The sequence below is a fragment of the Palaemon carinicauda genome, chromosome 7 (genome assembly GCF_036898095.1).
Source record: "Palaemon carinicauda isolate YSFRI2023 chromosome 7, ASM3689809v2, whole genome shotgun sequence".
NCBI lineage: Eukaryota > Metazoa > Arthropoda > Malacostraca > Decapoda > Palaemonidae > Palaemon > Palaemon carinicauda.
In genome coordinates this window covers 143,601,043-143,627,105 of record NC_090731.1, presented here as the reverse complement: position 1 = coordinate 143,627,105, position 26,063 = coordinate 143,601,043, and the positions used below count along the sequence as shown (strand labels likewise).

Sequence of the window (26,063 nt, the reverse complement as noted above, 5' to 3'; positions counted from 1 at the left end):
ACACGTCGAGGTTGTCCCATTTGTGTTGAAAAGCATCCTCCAACGCCGCTTTTGGGTCTGGGACAGGAGAACAAAATACGGGGAGCTCTGCGTTCAGTCTGGTTGCAAAGAGATCCATCACTGGCGAGCCCCATTTTTGAATGATGAGCCTGGCCACTCCTGGGAGAAGAGACCACTCGGTACCCACTACTTGGCCCATCCTGCTGAGCCCGTCGGTTAGGACATTCCTTTTGCCTGGAATGAACCTTGCTGAAATCACGATCTGTTCTGACTCGGCCCAATTAAGGATCTCCAACGCGAGATCGCACAACTCCTTCAATTTTAGACCTCCGTGTTTCTTTATGTACGCTACTACAGTGGCGTTGTCGCACATCAACGCCACTGTGTTTCCCCTCAGAAGATCTACGAACTGTAGGCACGCTTCTCGGACTGCCTTCATCTCTAGGACGTTGATCTTTCTCTTCGTCCGTCCAAGATCCTCTCGCTGACTTGTTGAGGAGATGTGCTCCCACCCCTCTTTGGAGGCGTCTGTGAAGAGAAGCATCTCGGGGGGCTCGGTTGCGAAGGGCATCCCCTTGAGGATATTCGGCCGACATAGCCACCACTCCAGGGAGTGTTTTGCCTCCGGAAGGACGGGAATTAACTTGTAGGGCGAGTCCACTTGGCTCCAGAGCCCCTTCACGTTCCATTGGACACTCCTGAGTCTGAGCCTCCCTTGGGGAACCAGTTTCTCTAATGACACTAGGTGACCTATTAACCTCTGCCAGTCCTTGGCTCTCCTGGGCTGTCCCGAAAGGAAAGGCTGGAGGATCTGTTCTAGGTTGTTCAACCGTTCTTCCGACGGAAAGGCTCTCACTAGGCGGGAGTCCAGCACCATCCCCAAGTCAGTCATCCTGGTGGAGGGAGACAGATTCGATTTCTCCAGGTTGATCGTGATACCCAGAACTTTGCAGAATTGTATTAGTTTTACACCCTGCTCCTTCAAAACTTCCTCTGAGGAGGAAAGGAGTAACCAGTCGTCCAGGTATCGAATGAGGCGAATACCCCGCTCGTGAGCCCACACAGAGACTGTCGTGAAGACTCTCGTGAATACCTGGGGAGCTGTTGACAATCCGAAGCAGAGGGTCTTGAACTGTAGGATCTGGGAACCCCACTTCAACCGGAGAAACTTCCTGCTTGAGGGGTGGGTCGGGATTTGAAAATACGCGTCCTTGAGGTCTATGGACATCATGAAGTCCCCTTCCCTCAAGGACTGCAGGACCGACTTCGGGGTGTCCATTTTGAAGTGGGTCTTGCACACAAACTTGTTGAGGGCTGACAGGTCTATCACCGGTCTCCAACGCCCCCGTCGCTTTCTCCACCAGAAAGAGACGACTGTAGAAGCCTGGGCCCGGATGTAGGACCACTTCCCTTGCACCTTTTTCCAACATCGCGGATACTTCCTCCTGAAGGGTCGCCCTCTTCAAGGGGTCCTTGGGTGCTAGCCACTCCGCCAGGCTGGCTGGAATCAGAGGCGGAGGTTCTGTTAGGAATGGTAGTCTGTACCCTTCCTTCAGTACGGATACTGTCCAGGGTTCCGCACCGTGGGCCTTCCATGCTTGCCAAAAATGTCTGAGGCATCCCCCTACCTGAGGCTTAGGCAGAAGTAGGGGGCCTCCCACTCTATCTCCTTCTGGAGGAACGGCCTGAACGCCCTCTCCTGGACGCTGAGTAGGCCGCCCTAAAAGAGGCAGACGCCGCTGGAGCTCCTCTACGGGGGGGGGGGCTGCGGTGGTTGAGCCCAAGAGGTAGATGGAGCGTCTCTCCTCGTCTGGCTAGGAGAGGCTCGAGAAGTATAGGTTCCTTCCGACGTTGTCCTCCTGTAAGTGGGTCTCCTCACGGAGTGAGGTCTGGGTCCACTCACTTCCTTCCTTTTCATGACCTTCTCCATTATCTCCTCCATTTGTTTCAAAGGAAACAGAGTCACCCCACACAGGCAGGCTCCTCAAAGCCCTTGCTTCTCTGTCAGGGATTTTCCGGGACAGCTTGGCTAGAACCGTATCCCTTCTCCTAAGAACCCAGTTGGCTGACAGGGCAAGAGACTGGAATGTCAGGAATTTTAAAGTCTTTCTTCCGGAGATGATGAGTTCCTTCAGGAGGGCCTGATTCGTAGGGTCTGTCAAGTCGTAGGTGGACTGGACACCTACCAGAGTGGAAGCCCACCAGTCCAACCAGGAGGCGACGTGGACTAAGTCCTTGGACATCTCCTCCATCATCGTAGCCTCCGATTGTGAGTAACAAATCGGGGCTGACGCGGCTCTGTCCTCCGGGGCACCTTGACCCAACACTTCAAGGGAGGTCTCCATTTTGCAGGCTCCCGGTCGCTGCCCCTCCGGCACATAAAACCTGCTCTGGGACCTTAGTCCTTGGAGTAATTTTGAGGAACTCTGGGATTTGGGGGCTTCGGCATTGCCCGCCACAACCTTGTCCACGTGCGTGCGCCCCAGGACCAAGTCCCTGGCCACAGGCAGCGCTAAGGAGGGTTTCTGCTGCACGGGGGCCTCCATAAGACGATTGAGGCTGGAACGCCAGGCATCTTCGTCGGAGGGAACAGGCTCCTCGATCCTGTGATGCCTCCGTATGAGACCTATCACCCTCCGATATGCCAAGTCTTTGGTTGGGGAACCTTCACCGTCACCAACAACTCCCTCCGTCTGAAGCTGAGGCGATGGTCCGATGGGCACCCCCGTCTGTCGCTGGGGTTCTGACTCGACGAGCACTTCCCCGTGGTGGTAATGGTCTGTGCCGACGGGTACCTCCGCACTAGACCTGGGTCTTGGGACGGGTACCGCCGTGCCGGCGAGGACTTCCGTCCATAATAAGTCTTTGGACAAAGAAGGCGAGACTTCCGTGGGCTTGCCCGGCGGAGGAAGCCGTCCCTGCGAGTCCATTGGTCGAGTCAACTGTGCTGACCCGACGAGGCTGCCCATCCGAAAACGCGACTCCCTCCGCTGTGTGGGTTGAGTCGCAAGTTTCACGGTCTTACGCCTATCTGAAGAGGTCTTCTCGCTCTGGTCCTTACGAGGGTCAAACTTATGGCTGGCAGAGGGCCTCCGTGGAGAACCGTCTCTGGACCACCGACTCGGAGAACGCGGGAAAGCGGCGAAGTCCTCGACCCTCCTGCGGGGGATGAAGACCCATTCTCCTTTGGGGGACCTACTCCTCCTGTACTTCATCCTCGGGGACCTGGAACGTCTTCTACTAAACCTCAACCTCGAACGGGAGCGCCTGCTCCTAGATCTCTCCCTCCTCCGACGGCGCCTCCTCCTCGCTTCTCCCTCCGAAGAGAACGATAAGCCGGCCGCTGAAGACTCCGACGATTCTGCATAACCCGACCGACGGGCAGGGGCATGCGTAATGGAGGCCTTCGTGAACTGTTGAGTACCGGAGGTCGAAGGTTGCAAAAACATGTCAGGAACCGCCGACAGAGGGGCTGGAAGGGAGGTCGGCTCCACCACGCTGGGGAACCAGGAATCCAGGCCATCTTCCATCCTCAACGGGGACCTACCTGGAGTTTTCGGGAGCTTCCATCCGAAGGGCTCTGCTACCGTCGAGTCTAACTTATCTTGGGTGCCATCAGCTGCCGAGGTACCTGAAACGCAGGCCAATGAAGCGGGCGAAGAGACAGGGACATTATTACTCCACATGGGGTCGTCGGAGGAGACGTGCCCCCCAAGCACAAGGGCAGAGTCTCCAAGACCCCAGTAAAAGCACTTTCAGGCCCCCCACTTGCCTGCGAAGATTCAGCAACCCCCACATCACGAAGAAGACTCTTGGGGAAGAGCAATCGGCACCTTCCCCGCAACGGACTTACCTCGTCCCCTACTCTGGGTAGGGGAAGAAGGAACAGAAACATCGTCAGACCTCCCACCGGGCGACGTCAAGGGCGAAGAGATGCTCGCCTTCCTGGGGGATCGTTTAGTGGACTTCTTCTTCTTCGTACTAAAACGAACCCACTGGATCTCACTCCAAGACACTCACTCCGGGCACGTATCCGCCGGCGAGCTCACTTTACCCCTACAGGAAGAGCAAAGGGAATGCGGGTCAACCTAAGGCTTGGATACGAACGCTCCACACGACTTCCCGGCTCTAGGCCCAGGACAACGGCGGGTCTGCTCCATCACAACACAATACCGCAAGACACAGGAACGCAGGGAAAGGATAAGGAATACACTTGGGAAAGCAGAAGGGAATCACGCGAACACGCGAGAACACCAGGGAAAGCACAGAGATACCACGCGGGAACCATGTGGAACACACGAGTCGGGGACACAAAGGGTCGCACAGAGAATGGAGAGCTACGGGATGGTATCACGACGCGACCAGAGAACTTACTGAGGAGCGAGACCCAAGCTAACACCGACCTGGCTCGGGACTAGCCTCAGGGCACGTTCTCCTTACGACTGGGTTAGTCCCCATAGAAAACGGAAGTAGGGTAGACTACACAAAACTCTGGTCGGTTGAGAGGAGATTCCAGGTACCTTCTAAGAAAGTAGTTCGAGGTAAGTCTCTGTGTTGGAACAAACCTAGTATAACCAAGTATCCTCAGCCAATGGTTACTGTCCCCTGAAAGGGCGTAAGGTAGGTACAGCACCCGTTGACCTGTCACAATAGGCCCTATATAGAAAGGGTGTCAAGAGACCTATGTATCACCTCGCTCAAATATTGAGCGGTGAATGTAGATTGGCGTTTCCAGACTCCAGCACTTTAGACTTGGGAGACAGAAATTTCTCTTTAACGCCAGTGAAGCAGCCACGCCCCTAACTTGATGGGCTCTGTGTTGTGCTGCCTCTGGGTCTCCATGAAAAGACTTCGCAATAACTTTCTTGAGCCAGAAAGGGATGGTGTTGCGAGAGATTCTCTTCTCTACCTTGTTGGTATTAAGGAAGAGATGACGGAGACGTGGTCTGAAAGGTCTGGTGCGCTTCAGGTATTTCTTTAGCGCCCTGACTGGGCATAGTAACGACTGGTCTGTATCCCGTGTTACATTGAGGCTGGAAAACAGAAATTCTCTAAATCTCTCATCGGTAGATGAAGGATTATGAGTCTAGCCACCAAGCCCAGTACGAAGTTGTGAGACACCCACCACCCCATCCCTTAGAATGGGTGACAACGAAAGACAGACCATGTAGCTCACTGACCCTTTTAGCCGAGGACAGAGGTACGAGGAAGACGGTCTTAAGGTTCAGAAAGTAGCCTGAGGCCCTTAAGGGCTCATAGAGCAGACCCCTCAGGGAACGTAAGGCACGTCTCAGTGCTGGTCTAATCTCAACTGGGGGGCAAGATCACTCAAAACCCCGAATCAACCAAGGTGATGTCTTCTGAGGCGGACAGGTCAACCCTTTCTCAGTCTACAGATGAGGCTCAAGGCTGAGCAATAGCCTTTAGTCGCCGAGACTGAGTGGAGCTTTTCCTCACTGTGGTACAAAAGGAAGTCTGGGAACTACTGATTCCTTCTTTTTGAGAACCCAATTGCTCCACATGGTCGATTTTGTAGCGGTTAAGAAGTCCATTGTCTTGGCCCCAGCAGTTAGGACTTCCTGTAGGGACTGCATGGAGTCGGTTTGACAAGTCCTCGTGGCTCGCGAGGTAACCGACCGCCAGACCACGTGTCAAGCCAAGGAGCCTCCAGAAGGGACATTGAAGCCGTTTCCATTGCTGAAGCTTCTGTGACTGAGAAGAGCCTGGAAGAGTAGTGTCTCTCTTCGAGGATTAGCCCGGTGTGAGCCTCGCCGTGAGGGGATCCAAGATCAGAGGAGAAGGGTTGACGTCTCTGATCTCGTAAAGGGCTTTTGTCTCCTAAACGGGAATTTATTGGATTCCTGAGACTTCAGGGAACCCATTTCTCCCGCGACCGCCTGCGATACCTCCTCAGAAGGTCTGCAGGGCGAACAGACCAGGTTTAAAGGTTGTTCTTGAATGGCAGAGGCAAGGGACAGTGACATTACACTAGCAGTTAGGACAATACCCTAGAGACTGACCATATATTATATGGTCAACGACCAAGCCTCCTCTCCATCCAAGCTAGGACCAGGGAGGGCTAGGCAGTGGCTGCTGATGACTCAGCAGATTGACCTGTAGGCTCCCCCAAACCCCCTAAACTTAGCTCACAAGGATGGTAAGGTTGCACACACTAATGGCACTAGTGAGTCAGAGACGTTACCAATCAGGCCACAGCCAGAAGATCAATTCTGGTCTTAGGGTTTGGGGTGAACGACATAGCCTGCCTAAGGCTGGAGCGTCAAAAGGTCGAGGAGACAGATGCAAATTGCCGAGACATGAGATATTACACACAGTTCTTAGAGTCCTTAAATAGGAGGATTCTAAGTCCTTATACGGCAGCTCTTCCGAGGAATCCTCAGGCTGCGCTAATTCTTCGCGTGTTATTACAGGTAAAGCGGAGACGCGAGTAGCAGACAAACCTTATGTCTTACCCCTCGCATCTTTCTTATCGAAAGGGGAAGAACAGTAGAAGGTGGAGTGTCTGGAAGTAATGGCGAAGACCGTTGACGAGAGTCGGAAGACTCTCTGTCATAAGAGTAAAACTCTTGATGACAATGGTCGCGCGCACAGCGCTAATTGCATGTGTGCGCGGACACACTGTGCTAATTGCTACAAGAGCCCGACGACTCAGCGTAACTGAAACTCGACGGTTCCAAGTCGTGTGAACTCGGAAGTCCAACGCGACAGAGGCCCGAAGGACTCCTAAGGTCATGAGAACCCGTAGGATCAACATGACAAGAGTTCAAAGGCTCCCGATCACGCCCGCCGAAAAGGTGATCGTCACGAGACCCCGAGGGGTCAACGTGAGGAGGACCAGTAGGTTCAAAAAGACGTCTCCTTATAGCACGAGGGGGAGAACATCAGGGATGAAGATAACTCCTCTGCAGGGTAGGTTTGTTCTCCCGAAGGAGAACGTCGCTTAAGACAAGACTCTCACTCCACCCCTGGAGGAGAACCAAAAGCGTAAGGGGGAGGAGCGTGGATCAGCAAACTCCTACAAGTTTTCTCTTGTGAATGGGAGGAAGGTTCTCCCTAAGGAGATTGCCTAAAACAAGCTTTCTCCCTGCTCTATGGGGAAAAGCGTAGGCGTAATAAAATCTTTCTCGCGAACGAAGGAGAAGTCCGCCCGCAGGAGGATATCGCCTAAGGCAAGTTTTCTCCCCGCTCTATGGGAAAAAGTGTAGGCGTAATAATTTGTCTCTCGCGAACGAGGGAGAAGTCCTCCTGAAGGAGGACATCGCCTAAGAAAAGCTTTCTCCCAGTTCTATGGGAACAAAGCATAGACGTAATAATCTCTCGCGCGAACGAGTGAGGAGTTCTCCTGAAGGAGGACATCGCCTAAGACAAGTTTTCTCCCAGTTCTATGGAAAAAAGCGTAGGCGTAATAATCTCCCTCTCGTGAAAGAGAGAGAAGTCCTCCCGAAGGAGGACATCGCCTAAGATAAGCTTTCTCCCAGTTCTATGGGAAAAAAGCATAGGCGTAATCTCGCGAATGAGAGAGAAGTTCTCCCGAAGGAGAACATTGCCTAAGACAAGTTTTCTCCCAGTTTTATGGGAAAAACGTAGGGGTAACAATCTCCCTCTCGTGAACGAGAGAGAAGTCCTCCCGAAGAAGGACATCGCCTGAGTCAAGCTTTCTCCCAGCTCTTATGGGAAAAAAGTGTAGGCGTAATAATCTCTCGCGAACGAGGGAGAAGTTCCCCTTGAAGAAGGAACAAGCCTTAGACTTGCCTTTTCCCAGCGCAAGGGGAGAAAGCAGAGTCTTCGGGGATGAGATAGCAGAGGTAAAACTCGTCGAGCTGTCCGCAACTCTTTAGGAAGGAGGGAAGGTTGCTGACTGGCTGAAGTGGGGAAGCTCTCCCTCGGAAGGGGGGTGGTTCTCTCACGCAGCCCAATTCCGAGGAAGGTTATTAAGGGGAGGTTCTCTAACCCCTGGAGGTGAACCTCCTGACAGCAATCTATGTTTCCCAACAACAGGTTGATCAAGTTGCAGGATGACAACGAGTGCTACCCCGTAACATGGGCAGCTCATGAGCTGCCACATGAACCGCAGGATAACGAGCAGAGCTGCTATCTGGGTGTTTTCTATTAGCCTCTCTAACACGTTTCCCCTTTTCCTTCTGCTCTCAACCGAAGAGAAGAAGGACCGAACCCCTGCATCTTCTTTCGAGGTTTTCGAGAGACTCTTAATCCTTAACTCATTAGGGAGCTAAGGAACTGGGGAGGTTGTCCTATCTGAAACACGAGAGCGAGGGATTGACCCCGCGAGTGTATGACCGGAGAGTTGCGTGTGTAGCGCTAATTGCGTGCGAACACCTTGCTTGACGGTAGTCTGAAAACTTTGCCGTAAGAGTAAAACTCTTGATGGTCATGGGCGCAGTGTTGGTTGAGCGCACATGAACACACTGCGCGACAAGAGTCCGAAGACACTCTGTCTTAAGAGTAAAACTCTTGGTGACTTGTTTCACGAGAACCAGAAGGTTCAGCATGATCGTGTGTGCCCCTAGAGGTGGTGTTGCGAGAACCCAAAGGGCCAGAGCAACAGGAAATGGAAGTTTCCCTTGTCACGAGACAACTAAGTGTCAGCGTGACTAATTGCACGAGAGCCTGAGGTTTCAGCAACTTGAGTTGTGAGAAAAAGACGGGATAGCGCACCGGGAAACCGAAGTTTCCGTGTCACGAGACCCCAAAGGGTCAGAGATCGAGTAGTCGAAGGCGAGAGCGATCTTCTCTGAAGATAAGGAGTGAAAGCGAGGAGAAGCGCTCTTTCTGACTTTTCTAGAGCGAACGGAGACCCTCAAACTATTATGTAAAGAAGAGGGTTCGAGGTCAGGACGTGCTTTGCCCATGGCCACGCTCCTGGCTTCTTAGATGATCCCTCGCAAGAGAAAGACGACAGCGAGGCAGAACGATGAAGAGGGAGCTCTCTTCTTAGGTTTGTGCCAAGAGCGCTTATAGTCTCGAGGCGAGACAGAAGGCGAGGAAGAGCGAGAATGATGATGTCTCTTCCTATATCGCCTGTCTCTTCGGCGAGAACATCTAGCTTCTCTCTCTCCCTCCTGACCTCCGAAGAGGGCGATGACGAGGAAGCGCTCTTCTTACGTTTGTGACGAGAGCGCTTATAGTCTTGCGGTGAGACATCTCGTGAAGAGATAGAAGGCGAGGAAGAGCGAGAACGATGATGTCTCTTCCTATGTCGCCTGTGTCTCCGGTGAGAACGTCTGGGGGAAGGAGAGCGAGCTCTCCTTTTCCTCTTCTCTCTCTCCCTCCTAGCATCCGAAGAGGGCGAGGAGGAGGAGGAGGTACAGCGATGTTTGTGCTCACGATGTTGTAATTTGTAGATGCGCAATGGAGTGTGAAGTAGGTGCCGCTGGAGCTGAAGTTACTATATCCACTAAAACTTCCGTGGGCGCCGACTGAGTTGATTGGAGGTAGGCAAGGTCCGGAACTCCCGAGGTTCAAAACAGAAGGGACCTGAGGCACTACCTTGCCCGCGATAAACTGGTTCCAAACTTCCTCCGAAGGGGAACCAGGAAGTCCAAGGGCAGGCATACCGCTCGTACATGATCTGGAATTGAAGCAGTAACAGTCTTTCCCGGTGGTGGAAAGTATTGCCCCACTGCGGGAGGCAACGTGATACGCCTGACCAAGAGGAATGAGGGTTAAATCAATGGTGCCACTCTTCCTCAAATTCCCCCCGGAGGAAGGCAGGCAAGGAAGAGAGGAAGAAACTGAAGGGAGAGATTGAGAGGCCGAAGAAGAGGTCCGTGACTCCTTACCTTCGACGGCGATCCTGGAGGTAAAGAGTCCTTCTAGTACTTCCTATCTACCTCTCTTGAACTTCTCCCGCTGAGAGGGCGACCACTTCTACATACTTGGCAGGGGGAGCCTTCAGAACACCTATGACCTCTGTAACCAGGGCATAGGGAAAGAGGATCCACCTCCAGTGGCAACATAAAGGTGTCCAGAACACTTCCTCATAATAGAGGACATCACATCTAACAAAGAAAAAGAAAAAAGGATTAATAAAAAAAACAAAAAAGAAAGGCTAGCCTGCCAATCAAATAAAAGCAGGAGCAGCAGTGTTACCACTGCGACGGCTAGAATTCGATTGAAGGTAAACAGCAGCTACCGACTGGCGATCCCCCCACCACTAACCTTGTTAAGGTTATTCTGCTGTATTTTCCACCTCGCACTAGAATATCTCCTAGAGTAAAGAATGAGGGTTTGTATTAAGTGTGGGAACAAATTAAGATTTATGATTTGCAAAACCTTTGTTTCCATTTCATGAAGGAAATTAAATGCAATAAAATTCTTACCTCATCATCTAAATCCTCCTCTTCTGGTTTACTGGACACCACTGACGAAAAAATATAATCTAAACCAGATCGGCCATACATTTCCGGTCCTCCGGACAGGGTTGCAGACCTAAAATAATAAGACAAAATTTATTTCTAATAATAAAATCACTAAAAATTACAAATTTGGAGATTAATTGTATTTTCACTAATTACACATACCCAAGTCCCATTACACGGGAGAACGATAACTCTAAGATGTATATTAAAGGATTTAATGATTGATTCATTCATTTGAGGTTTTCTGGCATCCTGACATCTAAGGTCCTTGATGCCGAAAAGGATTAAATCAGGCGTCACAAAATTGCCCTGTAGTGGCCAGCCCAGTAGCTGGAATCTCACTGACAACTCGCTTTAATTGGGACTTGCTAGGGGTTGGTGCTGGTGTTGAAGTACAAGTAAAGGAATCTGGTTTGTAAAGTTAGGGAAGATACAAATTACATGTACCTCCAAATTTGACTTTTGTACATAGGAAACTCAAAACTTTTGCATAGGAAATGCTGAAGAGTTAAGAATCTTGGCAACCCATGCACAAGACGTCTAGCAACACTCGGGAGTGTTGCTAGACATCAAGGGTTGTTTGAGCTGAAAACCTATGTCGTAACACTTGGTTTACCTGCAAAGGATCCAATTCAAGAGGGCAAGGCACTTTATGTCTGTACTCCAAAAGACAAAAGAGGAAGATTGATGGAAAAAGAGGAGGCCAATCGCTCACTTTCATTACAGACTTACTCATAACCTTTGCCCTCCTGCCAGAGCTAATGGTCCTGCAAGGGGACTGGAAGTAGCTATACCACCTGTTGTGCTGCTACAACAGGCCCAAGAGGTGTCTAGGTACCTATGAGTCATATCCAGCAGGTTGTGCAGTAGATGTCTAACATTTCCATACACTTGCCTGCAGAACCTGCTTCACAGATATTCATTTTAAAATGACGAAGCACCAACACTAGCGATCTGATGTCCTCTGACCTGTAAACATGAAGAAATGGTCACCCGTGCTATCAAAGTGTTGCAGGTTTGGGCCGACTTCATGAGTTCGCTTGAGATAGCGCCTCGGAGCGCTCACTGGGCTATTTTTTCTGTTGAGGCCCATGGGCCTATAGCATCCTGTTTTTCAAACTAGTGTGTAGCTTAGCAAATAATAATAGTAATAATAATGTAATAGTGGGGTTGTTGTCCTCTGCCCTTTCCTCTTCATTGCAACGGCTTTCGGAGAGGCTGAAAGGGCCAACCTGTTCCGTGTTTGAGAATGGAAGTAGGGAGTCCCCCCTTTCTAAGGCTCCTCTCAAGGCTGCGGCGCTGATACCACCACTTTAGCCTGCCCGAAGGAGGAGGATGGTTGCCGTTGACGAAAGGATATTACCTGCTGGAGGAGCAAGTCCTGGCTATCGTTCCTCTCTCTCGTCATTACTTCCACCTCCTCATATAGGAAAAACGCGGTACCTAAGAAAAGCTTTGATCCTTTTTAACGACCGATGCCCTTAATTGAATCTAGCAGCTACAGCGTTTCAGCATTTGAGGACTCAGTTGGCACAATGGTTTGCACCTGGTATGTCAGAACCACATCCCTCATTGCTTGCTGCTTGTCCGGATGCAAGAGATCCTTGGTGTTGGCTAAAAAGTAAACTACTACTAACCAGTGATCCAACCAAGACACCACTTTGAGGGTAAACATAGCCTCCCTAGAAGAGGCTCCTGCTATCGAGAAGGATACAGCATACAAAGCCAACCCATTTGCTGAGAACCCCAGCATTATTCTTAACAACTGCAGGTTCCAGCAGAAGAGGAGAAGGAAGGGCTCCTTGCCTCTGATAATAATTCCTAAGCCGGACGAATGCTGATGGAGGAAGGTGGGAAGACATCCTACCTTCAAAGAGTCCTTGCTCACAGAAACCTGCAAGACTACCTTGTTTGAAGCTTTGGTGGCCAGGATGGACCACGGAAATTCCAAAAAGGCCTAGTTACCAGGAGCTCGACAATGGCAATCAACAAGCCTCTTTCTACCCTTGTGTAGAGAAGGTTATACCACATGGCATTGACCTTACGGATAATCTGGAGTACCTGGAAAAAAAGGTGGAGTAGGAGACTTGCCATCCTCTGTATCTGGGGCATTGAAGGCTGCTGGATTGGGAGAATCCCAACATTTTCATTTGACGTATCTGCAATATCAGGTTCACAATCTGGCTGACAAAGTCTTGGGGAAACTATTACCGAGTGGGCAGTGTATACTCTACTCTTACCTTGCCTATAGTGCTAGCGATTGGTACCACAAAGCTCTGTGACTATTGTAACCAAGGAGAGCAGCTCTCCAAGTTGGAACATTCCTCATGTTCACGGCAGGAACAGGGAGTCAGTGTTAGGTCCAAGACAGTTCACCTGCATCTAAGGAGAAAACAGGCTCACAACAATTCAAGGACGAGAGCAGATATGCTCTCCAGAAAATGGTGAAGGTAGGAGCAGTACTCGCATTTACCTGGTCAAAAGATCCATCAAACCAAACTAATGAAACAGCCAGCGGGTCGAGAATTTCCAAGGAACTTTAGGGGCACTGGCATGACAATATAGCTTTTTTTGTTTCTTCCGAGAAGGAACGTCTGAAGAACGAAAAAAGAAAGAGGAAGAAGGAATTCGGACTGAAAAAAAAAAAAAAATTGGTAATTCACTCTACTCTCCTTATAAACAGTTCTTTGCTATCATGGGTGGTTCACCGAACCATACAAATTTGGAAAACGTGCGCTGCGTCTACGAATTTGCTGATAAGGGCAAGAGGAAAACTTCCCAGTCAAACAGTATTCCCACATATTTGTCCTCTGTGGAAGCAAGAGATCAGAATCTCCTCAATCCCGATCCTCAGAATAGAGTACTGTAAGAGCAAAGAGCATTGTCTAACTCATACAGAAAAGACTGCTTAGATGACCCACAGTATCTCAAGACTAAAAGATAATGTGCTTGTCACCCCATTCTGGAAAAAAATTTATCCTCCCTAGAATACGAACACTTTAATCCAAATGGATTTGGATAAACTTAATTGATAGGCAGGCGGAGATTCAGCCAGTGAATCGTCTCGTACTATGTCAAGTAAACAATCCCTGGCATCGAAGAACAAGTGTAGTATTGTACAGTCTACCCTCCCAACATGGAGCAAGGGCAGAACAGTGTACCCTCCCAACATGGTGGTCAGAAGCAGAGAGCGGGGACCAGTCACTTACTGGCTCGGCACAGTTCATAACACAAAGAAATGTTATACGTAGAGCAGTGGTATCTTTTTTTGGAGTTTCCGAAATACCTTGCGAAAGGAGAGAGATCGAAGCAAAGCTATTGTTCTGGTAAACTTTGAGGAAGGGCGCTCAAGTTCCTTGATCACTTGGCCACTGGCATGAAAGTTTAAGTATGGGTAACCACGTAGCTGTAGGTACTGTACTCATGGCCTGGTGCAGATTCGCACTGGACTTCACATTATTCCTCTCCTCCTGATAACAATGTCTGAATCAGAAAGGGAAGAGGAAGGAGGAGGGGGAGAATAACTTCACAAACAACATATGCTTACCCTCAACCACCTAGGAATTGCAGTTTCATCCAGAAAGACTGATCACCTGGTACTGGTGTAACCAGTAGTCACTGCTGCACCACTCTACCCTTGCTGACCGACCTCAAAGGTACCTTTCAGTGAAAACTCGAAAACAAATTGAAGGTGTACAGCAGAAGCCGTTCACCAAGCTGACAATTGCTAGCCGATCAAACATGATTAGGGCAACTTGCTAACTCTATCGCCTAAATCCTTAACGACACATGGAGTAGCATGAAAGACACCCCTTTATGCCTACCGTACAGCGCTGGTGATCATCCAGCTAGCAACGTTCACCTGCAACTGATGAATTGGAACTGGCCATCACAAAAAGCTCATGATCACTAACAGACCCCCAAAGTATAAGTTATCGGGAGAATTCAGTAAAGCACAGAGTGCGCACCATTCTATAAAACAATCCACATATGAAAGGAACAAGAAAGGTAGGCACACCTCTCCTGGCATAAGGTGCTGATTTTCAACTCTCATGCTCCTAGTGTGACAGCTGTTAACTGTTACACAGGCTAACACCGTCACTACCTTCAAGGAGGAGAGCGATAGCTTAGGGTACCAAGAAACTTTTAAAGTTTTTAAAGAAAGGCTTTCCCTCAAGATTTTCTTAATTGTCATTTTCTTCAGGAAGAAATCTTTGATTAAGGCAATAGATTAGAGAGAAGAGTTTGGGAGAGGTGGGAGAAAAGGTAAACTCTTCTTCCCCTTACCAATCACTTGTACTTGCATTTACAGAGTCTCTGGGAAATGGATAATGACTACTCCCTCTGAGGAGGATGCTACAAGAGCTTTCTCCGATGCAACACAATGGGGGTTTTGTCAAAGGGGGAGTACTGGGAGCACTCACCGAAACTGCATTACGCATAACTTTCACTATTAGGGACACAGATAAGGGACTCACTGAATCTGTTAACTCCCTCTCGACCCAGCGAGAAACTATCAAAGCAAGAAAAGTTCCGCTCGGAATTCATCATATAAAAAACCAAAAGATGGAGAAAAACACTATAGGTGGGACTCCTTCCCCAACAGTCGGCCCTTCACAAATGTACGTAGCACATGGGGGTTTCAAATATTTGTAGTATTCTTATAAGAACAAAATTAGCTTCACCACATGTTTAACATTTGGTGAGCTTCTGCTCACAAGCAAGAGCACTCACATAATGCCCTCTATAAAAAACCAACACATCACAAAGTAATGTAAGAAAAGATACAACAGAAGAGAGCAGTGCGACAGATCTGTATGGTCCGGTTGCGGTTAAAGGCAAGTGAATATTTTATGATAGGTGGTTGGGTGGAGTTTCCTCCCAACACAATCTGCTACTAACAAACTTAATGGATGTTTCAGCGCAGCTGAACAACTACCCGCATTTTAAAGGACTCTGGTATGTAAATGCGTAGAAAAGTTAATTTTTTCGCACAAAGATTCCATGACAATTTAGTAATATTTAGTACATTGCAGCAAATACATTCTTGATAACTTTTCAGAGAAAAGTCCCCATTGAGAAAAGATTAAACTCTGAAAACATGTTATCAACCTAACACATACAATCAGGAGAGGCAACTCTAGAACATCTTTTCCTGAAGGAAACCCACTAATTTTCCCAGGGTTTGCAAAATGTGCTACCTTTAAATGCTGTGACAACCCTGGAAAGTCTTAAAAGCTCCAAAATATATAAATATATAATTTCAAAAGTAGCAATTTACACATCTTGCAACAAGTAAAAACCTAAAACATCTTGCAACACTGAAAGGGAATATGGACTATAGTAAAATAAGATAAATATTTGTACTTGGAATACTAACCTGCTTATGTAATTTCCTTTATAAAGAATGACAGGGACAGGAAATCTGGCTCGACATCTTGCAAACTTTGCTTTAAGAATTAATTCCCTGAGCCTTACACCATTACTTTGGGTCTCTGCGCTAGGGGTTTCAGTCTTGTTCCCATCTACTGTTAAGTGAAATAGAAGTATTATGACCTGCAAATACTAAAGGCAATTGATACCAAAGTCTTAAAACTAGATCAATGTTTAAATAAAACATTTAAAACTAACAATTACGTAAAATTTACTTCGACAATTTCTTTTATATTCACCATCAATGACAATATGGAAAATAATTTTATTGACACAGTTTACCTGGCAAAGAGCCCTTCCTTTGAGAAGGTGACCCAACTGGATGCCCATTCACAGATATAGAAGCCAACTGTCCACCAGACACCACGGATGAAAAAGAAGGCGCACTTCCTCCAGGCATAAACGATGGAGATGCCAAGTTAAGAGGTGATGGTGATGTAAGAGTTAAAGGGCATGGTTCCGGTGGCTCCAGACCCTCTGGAACGACTTCACTTTCGGGTACAATCAATTTATTTGGATAACTATTACAAAGGTCACCTCCAACATTCGGGATCACCTGAAATCAAATAAAAATTGTACTAAAACTACTGTAAATGCAATGATAGGAATTGAAAAAGTAACTTCATTTCAAGAAAGCAGTTTACTTTCAGGACCATAAATAGTGACCTAACCATTGAAAAAGATCACCACAAGGGCAATTGTATATAAAATGGAGTACAGTATGGCAAATTCAAATTGATACAATTGGGTATTACAGCTTGATCCTTGCTCTGACTAGCTAACAATTGTAAGACTTTAAAAATATCTTCTGCTTCAAGTAATTACAGAACGCTAATGTTCAGTTACTTGAAATTGTTAAAATCCATTGACATTCAACATTTTACAATTAAAGCTTCAAAAAGAATTAACAAATCAAGAGCCCATGTTCCAAAAGGTGGGACAATTGTAACAACAATTCCCTCTCAAGGAAAGACATTCTAAAATTAGGGAAAAATGATATCAAAATGTGTTAATGTTGTGCACCAGCAGTGGCAAAGTTCAATAGGACCAGGATTTTTTTTTCAAATTATAGAGCCATGATACTGCTAATTCTAATAGTATCTTACCATGCATTTGTAATCCAACTTCCATAACTCGAGGCATTTGTTGAGGATCTGGTCATCCTGAAAATGTAAGTACAATATTTAAGCATTTCAGTATACTGTATTCAAAACCTTATACTCATAAAAGAATTCTTTACCCTTTCGTCTCTTAAATTCTTTATAATTTTTATTATAAAGATATCCAACTCTTTATTCCAATTTATATTCCAACTGAATAAAAAAATATTGCATAAAATAAAAACTTCTACAGCAGGAATAACAAACACAATTTCCATAAGTTTCAAAAACTATTCCCGAGATTCTTAGCATACAAAGCATCTACAGTTACATTCAAGACTTGATGTAATATAAGATTTATTCAATAGTTAGAACAAAAATCACAAATTTTAAGTAATTTGTATTTTTCCTAACAGTACTTACCTCGAACTACTTTCTTAGGAGTATCTGGGATCTCCTCCCTAAGCAACCAAAATTTTGGGCAGTTCCCCCTATCACCGTTTTCCTTTATCGGGTCCCTCCGTGACGGATGGATACTTGCCCTGAGGCGCACGTGGGTGCGCTACTAGGTCTTTGTCGCCAGTAAGCATATGTGTTCTACTTCGAACTCCTGTAAGTCACCCGGGGCAGGATGGGCAGGCAATAACCCGAAAGTAGTTTGAGGTAAGTACTGTTAGGAAAAATACAAATTACTTACTTAAAATTTGTGATTTGTTCCAACACGGAGTACTTACCTTGAACTACTTTCTTAGGAGACTTGCACTTTAGGAGGCGGGCTTGGACTTACAGGCCGGAAGACCCACTACTACCATCCCAGGACACAGGACCTACATAGGAGCTAGGTTCAGAAGACACAAAGAACAGGGTAGGAGAGTCAGGGGAAGCACACTAAAGTCTACTTGTATGCGTAACTCACCTTTTTGCATAATCCGGACATGGGCTTCCACAACATCCATCTCTCACATGGGAGGAGGGAAGGAAAGGGACAAAGGGTAGCAAGGAAAGGGGAGTAAGGAGGAAACTTGTGTCACTTGCAATTACTTCTCTCGGGCTACCCGGGGCCTTAGCCCTAAACTTGTTGCAGGGCGGAAATCACTGGCCCAATGGAGAAGACGTCCAGGGACTTCCTCGCGCAATCTTTCAGGTAGTGGGCCGTAAAGGTGGACTGCCTGGACCATGTGCCTGCTCGCATGATTTGGGCCTACTGCCAAGTTGCTGTCAAATGCCAAAGAAGTGCTAAGGTCCCTAATATCATGGGGCCGCGGGGTACCCGGGATTGTGGCCCCCTCACTGGCAAAAGTTCTCTTGATGACTTGCCAAAACCAGAAGGAGATCGTGTTCTTTGACACTGCCTTCTTTACTGGGCCTGAGGAGACAAACAGACTTTTGATGCCCGGCCGGAGTCTGGCTGTCCTGCTAAGGTATTTTCTGACTGTTCTCACTGGGCACAGGAGCAAGTCTTCCGGGTTGTCCGAGTGAGGGATCGCCGGGACCGAGAACCACTCAAACCTTGAGTCTGCAATGGCCGGGTTCTGTGTTTTGGCCAGAAATTCAGGCAGAAACTTAAAGTACAGGTCCTTCCACCCTTTCGAGTGCGAGACCTCGAATGACAAGCCGTGGAGCTCACTCACGCGCTTGGCTGAGGCCAGAGCCAGCAAGAACACTGTCTTGAAGGTGAGGTCTTTATCTAGGATATCCTTGAGGGGTTCGAGAACCTTGGCCACGTCCCACTGCGGGACCCGAGAGGCGCAGGGGGAACAAGACTGCTTGAAACTTCTGATGAGCATGGAAATCTGGCGAGATGCCCCCAGGTCGATGCCTCCGAGTTGAAAGACCTACCCCAGGGCCGCTCGGACCCCCTTGATGGCTGGAATGGAGACCCCCAGGTCATCCCTCAGGTGGACCAGGAAGTCTGCAATCTTGTGGACTGATGCATCCAGGGGCCTCAGATTCTCTGTGGCACACCACTTCACAAACGTGGCCCACTTAGTCTGGTACACCACGCTCGAGGACTTCCAAAGATACCCTGACATCCTTGAAGCTGTCTTCTCGGAGTATCCTTCTTTCCTTAATAGACGGTTAATAACCTCCACGCGTGTAGCTGGAGGCATTGAGGGTTTTCGTGAAACCTACGAAAGTGGGGCTAGTGCAGCAGATCTTCCCTTATTGGTAGGGGCCACGGAGGAAGAGTGGCCAGGTCCTGTAGATCCGTGAACCACTCCCTCTCCGGCCACCAGGGCGCTACCAAAGTCATCATTGCAGCCCTTGATTGTCTGAGCCTGTTGAGCACCTGCCCGAGAATCCCGAAGGGAAGAAAGGCATACGCGTCGAGTCCGTCCCAAGAGTGCTGGAAGGCGTCCTCGAACGCTGCTGCCGGGTCTGGCACAGGAGAACAGAACACGGAGAGCTGCGTGTTGAGCCTTGTGGCGAACAGTTCTATCACCGGTGAGCCCCACAACTGTAGCACCTTCTGGGCCACTTATGGGTGTAGGGACCACTCCGAACCCAATACTTGCCCTGCTCTGCTGAGGCCGTCGGCTAGAACGTTTCTTTTCCACGGAATGAACCTGGCTGTGAGAATGATGTTTCCTCTCGGCCCATTCCAGGATCCGAGCCGTGAGATCGCACAGCTCCCTTGACCTCAAACCTCCTTGTTTCTTTATGTAGGCCACCACGGTGGTGTTGTCGCACATCCCTGTAGGCGATGGGCGAATATTGCGAGGGCCTTTTGAACTGCCAGGAGCTCGAGCAGGTTCATGTGGAGGGGTTTCTCCTCCGGGGACCACTTCCCCTCTGCTGTCTCTTCGAGCAGATGGGCTCCCCACCCCTACTTTGACGCGTCCGTGAAGAGCAACATCTCCGGAGGAGCGGACGCGAATGGCACCCCTCGTAGGGTGTTCGCCCTGTCGGACCACCAAAGGAGCATGTTTCTGGTGGCTGGAGTCATCATAAGTAAGGACGGAGGCGGGTCTCTTGGTGACCAGAGGTCCTTCAGATTCCATTGGACCGGCCTCAGCTTGAGCCTCCCCTGAGGAACTAGCTTCTCTAGCGAGACCAGGTGGCCCAAGAGTCTTTGCCAATCCTTGGCTCTCATTGGTGCATTTGTTAGGAATGGTCGCATTATATGGTCCAGATTGTTCAGCCTCTCTTGAGAGGGGAATGCCCTTGCTACTTGGGAGTCCAGGACCATCCCTAGGTACGTCATCCTCGTGGTGGGGACCAACTGTGACTTCTCTAGATTGATGGTAACCCTAAGTTCTCTGCAGAAGTATAACAACTTTGCCCCCTGCTCCTTTAAGGCTGCCTCTGAGGCTGAAAGCAGCAACCAGTCGTCGATATACCTGATCAGCCTGATGCCCTGCTTGTGCGCCCAGGCTGATACTACGGTGAACACCCTCGTGAACACCTGAGGAGCCGTTGACAGGCCGAAGCAGAGGGTCCTGAACTGTAGAGACCGGGTTCCCCACTTCACCCTGAGGAACTTTCTGCTGGAGGGGTGTACGTGGATCTGAAAGTAGGCGTCCTTGAGGTCCAGGGACAACATGACATACTCTTCCCTCAGGGCTGCCAGTACCGACTTCGGCGTGTCAATCTTGAAGGACGTCTTCTTGATGAACTTGTTCAGAGCCGAGAGGCCGCTGTAGAACCCCGGGGACGATTCCCAGACGGGTTGAAGTGCTCCTTTGTCCAACATGGCTGACACCTGCTGCAAGGCTGCTCTCTTCATGTGATCCTTGGGGGCCAGCCACTCCGCCCGATGCTCGGGAATCAGAGGGGGAGGCTCTATCAGGAATGGAATCCTGAATCCCTCCCTGAGTACTGCCATGGTCCATGGGTCCGCACCATTGTCTTGCCATGCTTGCCAATGTGATTTGAGGCATCCCCCCACCTGTGGCGTGGGAAGGTGTAGGGGGCCTCTCTTCCTATCTCCTTCTGGGGAGACGGTTTGAGCGACCGTCTCGAGCCCGAGTATTTTTGTCTAAAGGAGGCTTGGGCTGTGGCACCACCTCTGCGGGAGGGCCGCGAGGACTGATGCCAGGAAGGGGAGGAGGCCTCCTGTCTAGCTGGTGGCGTAGGCGGGTAGGCCTCGTCCACAGATGGTCTTTTATGTGGAGGGCGTCTTGCTGCTGACTACCTAGGCTTAGCCGAGTCTTTCAGTTTCCCCACTCTTTCCATGGTTTCTGCTACCGTCTGCAGGGAGAACAGGGTCTCACCCCACACCGGAGCATTCCTCTGGAATTTGGCCTCACGTTCGGGGAGTCTACGGGGGAGCCTGTAAACTACCGTATCCCTACTTCTTAAGATCCAGTTTGCTGTCTGAGTCAAAGACTGGAACGTTAAATACCTCATGGCTTTGCCCCCCGAACATATGAGCTCATGCAAGAGAACTTATTCTCCGGCACCGACAGATCGTGGGAGAGTTGGAAACCTGCTAAGGTGCATGCCCACCAGTCCAACCAGGAGGCCACATTGATGATGTCCTGCGACGTGTCCTCCATCATAGTGGCCTCCGCCTGAGAGAAGACCACTGGGGCGGTAAGGATCCTGTTGTCTCCACTGCCTTGGCTCAGAGCCGCGACGGCTTCTTCCATAGTCCGAGGCCCTGCAGGCAGTCCGTCTGGGACATAAAATTTCTTCTGGGTCCTCAGTCCAGACAGGAGCTTGAAGGACCATTGGGCCCTGAGGGAGTTCTTGTGCCCCGAGACAAACCGGTCGACGTGGTCCATGCCCAGGGACACGTCAGGAGCCACCGGTAGGGTCAAGGATAGTTTCTGCTGTACTGTGTTGTCTACCATCCTACCCAAACCCGAAAGCCAGGCCTGCTCTGAGGACGGTTTGGGCTCATCTAGCCTGTCGTGGTACCGAATCAGTGCCAATACAGTACAGTACTTTCCTGTAAGAGGATTCTTCATCAGGCGAACATTCTCCCGTATCAATTAAGCACGCTACCACTTGATCCTCCGTGTCGGCTGTATCCTAGATCACGGATGGATCCATGGGGGAGTCCGTATCCCTGACATCCGGCCGGCTCGATGGAGCGGCTACCTCCATCATGGATGGAGCCCTCGAGGAGGAGGTAGCTGTCATGGGTCTACCCCCTCCCGGAAGAATCCATGGAGAGTGACTGCCCTGCTGTGCCAGCGTCTGCATCCGATGCTTGGATGGAGCCAGTGAGACTTTGGGTGTGGGAACAATGCTGCCGGGCTGAGCCAGTGGCTGCCTCCGCTGAACGGATGGAGCCGGTGACTTGCCGGGCAAGAGCAAGGGAAAGTTAGCGTGTGCCAACGGCTGCATCCGAAGCGTGGACGGAGCCGGAGAGACACTGGGGAAGGGCACGGGAGCGGCTCCAGCAGCCGCCGAGGCAGGCACTGGAGCGGCAAGAGCCCTGTTCGACACGCGAGGGGGAAACACTACCTTACCTACTTTTGCCCTCTTCTTTCTGGAACTCTTCCTCTTTGCAACTTTGGCCTTCTTCCTAGAGGGGCCTGAGTTCAAGCTCAACTTCCTTTTTCTTTTTCCTCATCTCCCGGTCACTGGAGTCTTCCGCCGATGAAGAGCTGGAGGACGAGGTAACGTCCGAGGACGACGAAGAAGAAGAGGAGCTATCCGAGTCCTCTGAATCCTCTGCCACCAACATGGGGGCTTGCATTTGTGCTACCGGGGTGACGGGTTGCATGAAATCAGGCGGCAGCGCAACGGAAGGCGCCGGGGGCGTGAGTAGTGACCCACGTGAGGCAAACCAGCCAGAAAACTCTTCTTCTTGCCGCATGGGTGAGCTGAAGGGCGTCCTTAGCGCCGTCGACACAATGGAGTCGAGGTCTGAAGAGCAGAAGCTTACTGGCGACAAAGACCTAGTAGCGCACCCACGCGCGCTGAACCCGGGTCGCCTCAGGGCACTTATCCATCTGTCACGGAGGGTCCCGACAAGGGAAAACGGAGATAGGGGGAACTGCGCAAAATTCTTGGTCGGTTAGGGAGGAGATCCCAGATACTCCTAAGAAAGTAGTTCGAGGTAAGTACTCTGTGTTGGAACAATGTAAAATTAATACGGTAAACCTCAAAGAAACCATTCCGAAGCACACTGCAACCTAAGAAATTTTTACGTACAGTACTGTATTGTACTTTGTATTTTCCCAGCTAGATAGCAGGGAGGGAACTGATCCTTACAGACTCACTGACCACTCACTCACATGGAAGCCCAAGTCTTTTTTGGGAGCTGGTGATGGAGGGAAAGTCTGAATAAAGAACTCATACTAGGTTAGTATACAGTAGTTAGGAAAAATACAAGTTACTTAAAAATGTTGTGACTTGTTCCTAAACAAGTACAAAAAACCGTTTTTTACTTAGAATACTCATCCTTAGGTGGAAAGGAGTCCCTTTCCAACTGGCTGGAACCTGAATGCAAGCATCTTGGATGCTAAAAGAGTTAACAGTTCCTTACACCTTGTGAATCTCAGGAGAATCGGCACGTTCCACACCCCTTGCTTTCAAGGTTCTTGAGCCAGAATCCTCCGTCGTAGACCTGGCAAAAGAAATTGGGTTTGTTGATTCTGTAACTTGAAAGCCATTCCAGACGCTTTAGCACCCAATTGGCTAAATGGTTGGCCATCTAGTGCACTAGGAACCTAACTAGCTTAGTTCCTGGCAGGACAATATTCTTAAGGACCTGCTTCTTGCTAGGGTCTGTTAGGTTCGTGTCGGCTAGGTAGACGACTGTACCCGGCCAGTGATCTATCCAACAGGCCGCTCGCATAGTAGTCATAGCAGTGGCTTCCATGCCAGACACCTTTGCCATTGAGAAGAAACTTGGACTTTTAAAACACATTTTGCCGAGCAACCTGGTCAAGGTTGTAACTGCAGATCTATTAAAAGAGGCAAAAGAGAGCCTCCTGGATCTGATAGTATTTTCTCTGCTTTGTAAAGGCCACAGGAATTAAGCAGGACGATCTCCTCACTTTCAAGGAGTCCTCATTTCTAGAGACCTGAGACTCACCCTTACCCAAGGCTTCCTTTGCTAAGGCCAATCAAGGGGAGGGAACTCAAACCTGGGACTCGTGCTGCTTGGGGAGCAAAGACAAGGCTTCTCTTAGGCTGTTGACCATTATGATACGGTGCAGCGCCTTCAGGAATGTTGAAATTCTCATCTCCCTCTTCCGTATCTGGTAGACTTAACAGTAATGCCTCCCTAGTGGACAAGAGATATGCGTAAAATAAAATGGATGCGTCGGGAAAGTGCACGTCTGGGAGACCTGCACCTGGTATGGTGCTTCTACATAGGGAGCATCATCCGGGAGGAAGCCTACCTGGCAAACATGCTTGTAGTGAAGATGCTCCTGTGGTAGCATACCTCGGAAACAAGAGTCTGGAAAAGACGCCCATGAAGCATGAGCTCTGTACACTTGGTTAACAAGTGCATCTGATGGAGTTGCCTGCAGGGAAGAAGAATCCAGGATGGTGCCTCTAAAGAATATGCGTGCCTTAGTGGACACGCCAGAAGACTAGGTCAATCTGGATCGGAGAGCTTGAAAAGGAAGCATGCACGGAGACGCTCACGCTAGCGCCGCGTCTGGAAGACATGTTAGAAGGGAAATTGAACCTAAGAAAAAAAACCAGGGAACCACTTGCCTAGGAGACACACAACTGGAAAAGGAATGTCTGGAAATACAGTACCAGCTGTTTACCTCATGCAGAAGCTTAACGGTTGTTCCAGCTTCGCTAAAGTCATACCCCTATTTAAGACTAAAGGTTTATACTACATATATGAACAAATAAGAATACAATAAGGCATGCTTAGACAATAGGATGCAATCCATCATGACTAACCACACTAGATTGATCATACATATTTCAAATTTTCGCGGAAAAATTTACTTTTAATTTTTTGTAGCTATACAAACCAGAGCCCTTTGAAATAGGGAGATATCTTTAGCAGAGCTGGAACATCTGTTGAATTGGTTACGAGGGAAATAACAACAGGTGGAGCATGGGCACGCAGCCCAGGACAACCCCCCCGTCGAATACTTTTCACTTTATTTGGCTCCGGACTGTAAGGGGTGGTCAACATGGGAAAGAAAAACTATCTTAAAACTTTTCTACTTATTTCTCTGAGTATACAGTACAAACCTTTCATTCCTTCTAACACATCCCTTCATTTGTCAATGAACCCTGGTTCTTGACACACCATCGAGGTCTCATTCGCGAGCCTCGACCGGGGGATACTTGCCCTTCCAAAGTGCACATCCCGTCTTCAGTGAACCGATTGGTTATTTTTCTTCCCTAGATGTCAGTCCATCTGGATCAGTATGCAATCACAGGAGCTGACTCCAGCAACCTCCTATCAGCATCATAGGGATGCAAAGGCTGATATAGCCTGGCCTGTCAAGATTAGTACATGGTCAAAGTAGGTGTCACTTACCATGAAAGGGATAGAAATCCTGAATAATGTACCTAACGTATGATGATCAATGGGTTGGTATATTACACCATCATCCCAATTGTCTAGGGAGGATGGGGAAGGGTGGGAGAGACCAAGCTCAGATGTGTAGCTTACCAGCTTAAAGTCAGATCCAGCTAGTAGCTCCACGATCATTTTCGAAATCTCGTACTTCTGGCAGAAATGAAAGGCATTGGTAGAGGGTAGGTAAATGAAAACTACCAGCTACGAGAACATCAGCAAAGTTTCCAAAGACATATAGAAATTATAATGCATGTGTTTATTTACTTGAAGTTCGTATGTAGACTGTGCTTTCACAACGTCCTCTGGAACTTTAAAGAAATGCCCAGATTGTGAATCTAATAACTTTTATGATTGAGGAATGCTATTAAGAAGGCATAGCTCTAATATAACAAATTTAAACCTTGAAAAGATAACTTAAAAATTAGAAAGACCAAGGCAGTCTGTATTTATGGTGGATGGGAAGCGAATCAGAAAAAAACTCACCATAGTAAGCCATCCCATACTAAAACTGTTCACCTGAATAAAAAATGTTGGGCATCTCAAAAAGTTAAACCATGGAATAAACAAGAAGCTGTAATTATGACAATCAACATTTCCCTAATTTTGTCAAAAAGCATAAACTCGCAACATTTATAACCCAGCAGAGCTTGATTAAATAAACTTTTCAACAAA

The 26,063-nt window shown here is 48.8% G+C and overlaps 1 protein-coding gene across 1 annotated transcript in view; it reads right to left on the bottom strand.

Moving 5' to 3' along the window:
* The window catches only part of EDTP (Egg-derived tyrosine phosphatase), a 73,507-nt gene that overhangs the window by 46,621 nt on the left and 823 nt on the right, over positions 1 to 26,063 (bottom strand). Inside the window, exons 2-5 of the mRNA XM_068376953.1 lie at positions 16,940 to 16,996; positions 16,116 to 16,389; positions 15,781 to 15,928; positions 10,362 to 10,470 (exon numbers count right to left, since the gene is read on the bottom strand). Coding sequence (XP_068233054.1) covers positions 10,362 to 10,470; positions 15,781 to 15,928; positions 16,116 to 16,389; positions 16,940 to 16,996 — 588 coding nt within the window. The remainder of the gene's footprint in view (positions 1 to 10,361; positions 10,471 to 15,780; positions 15,929 to 16,115; positions 16,390 to 16,939; positions 16,997 to 26,063) is intronic.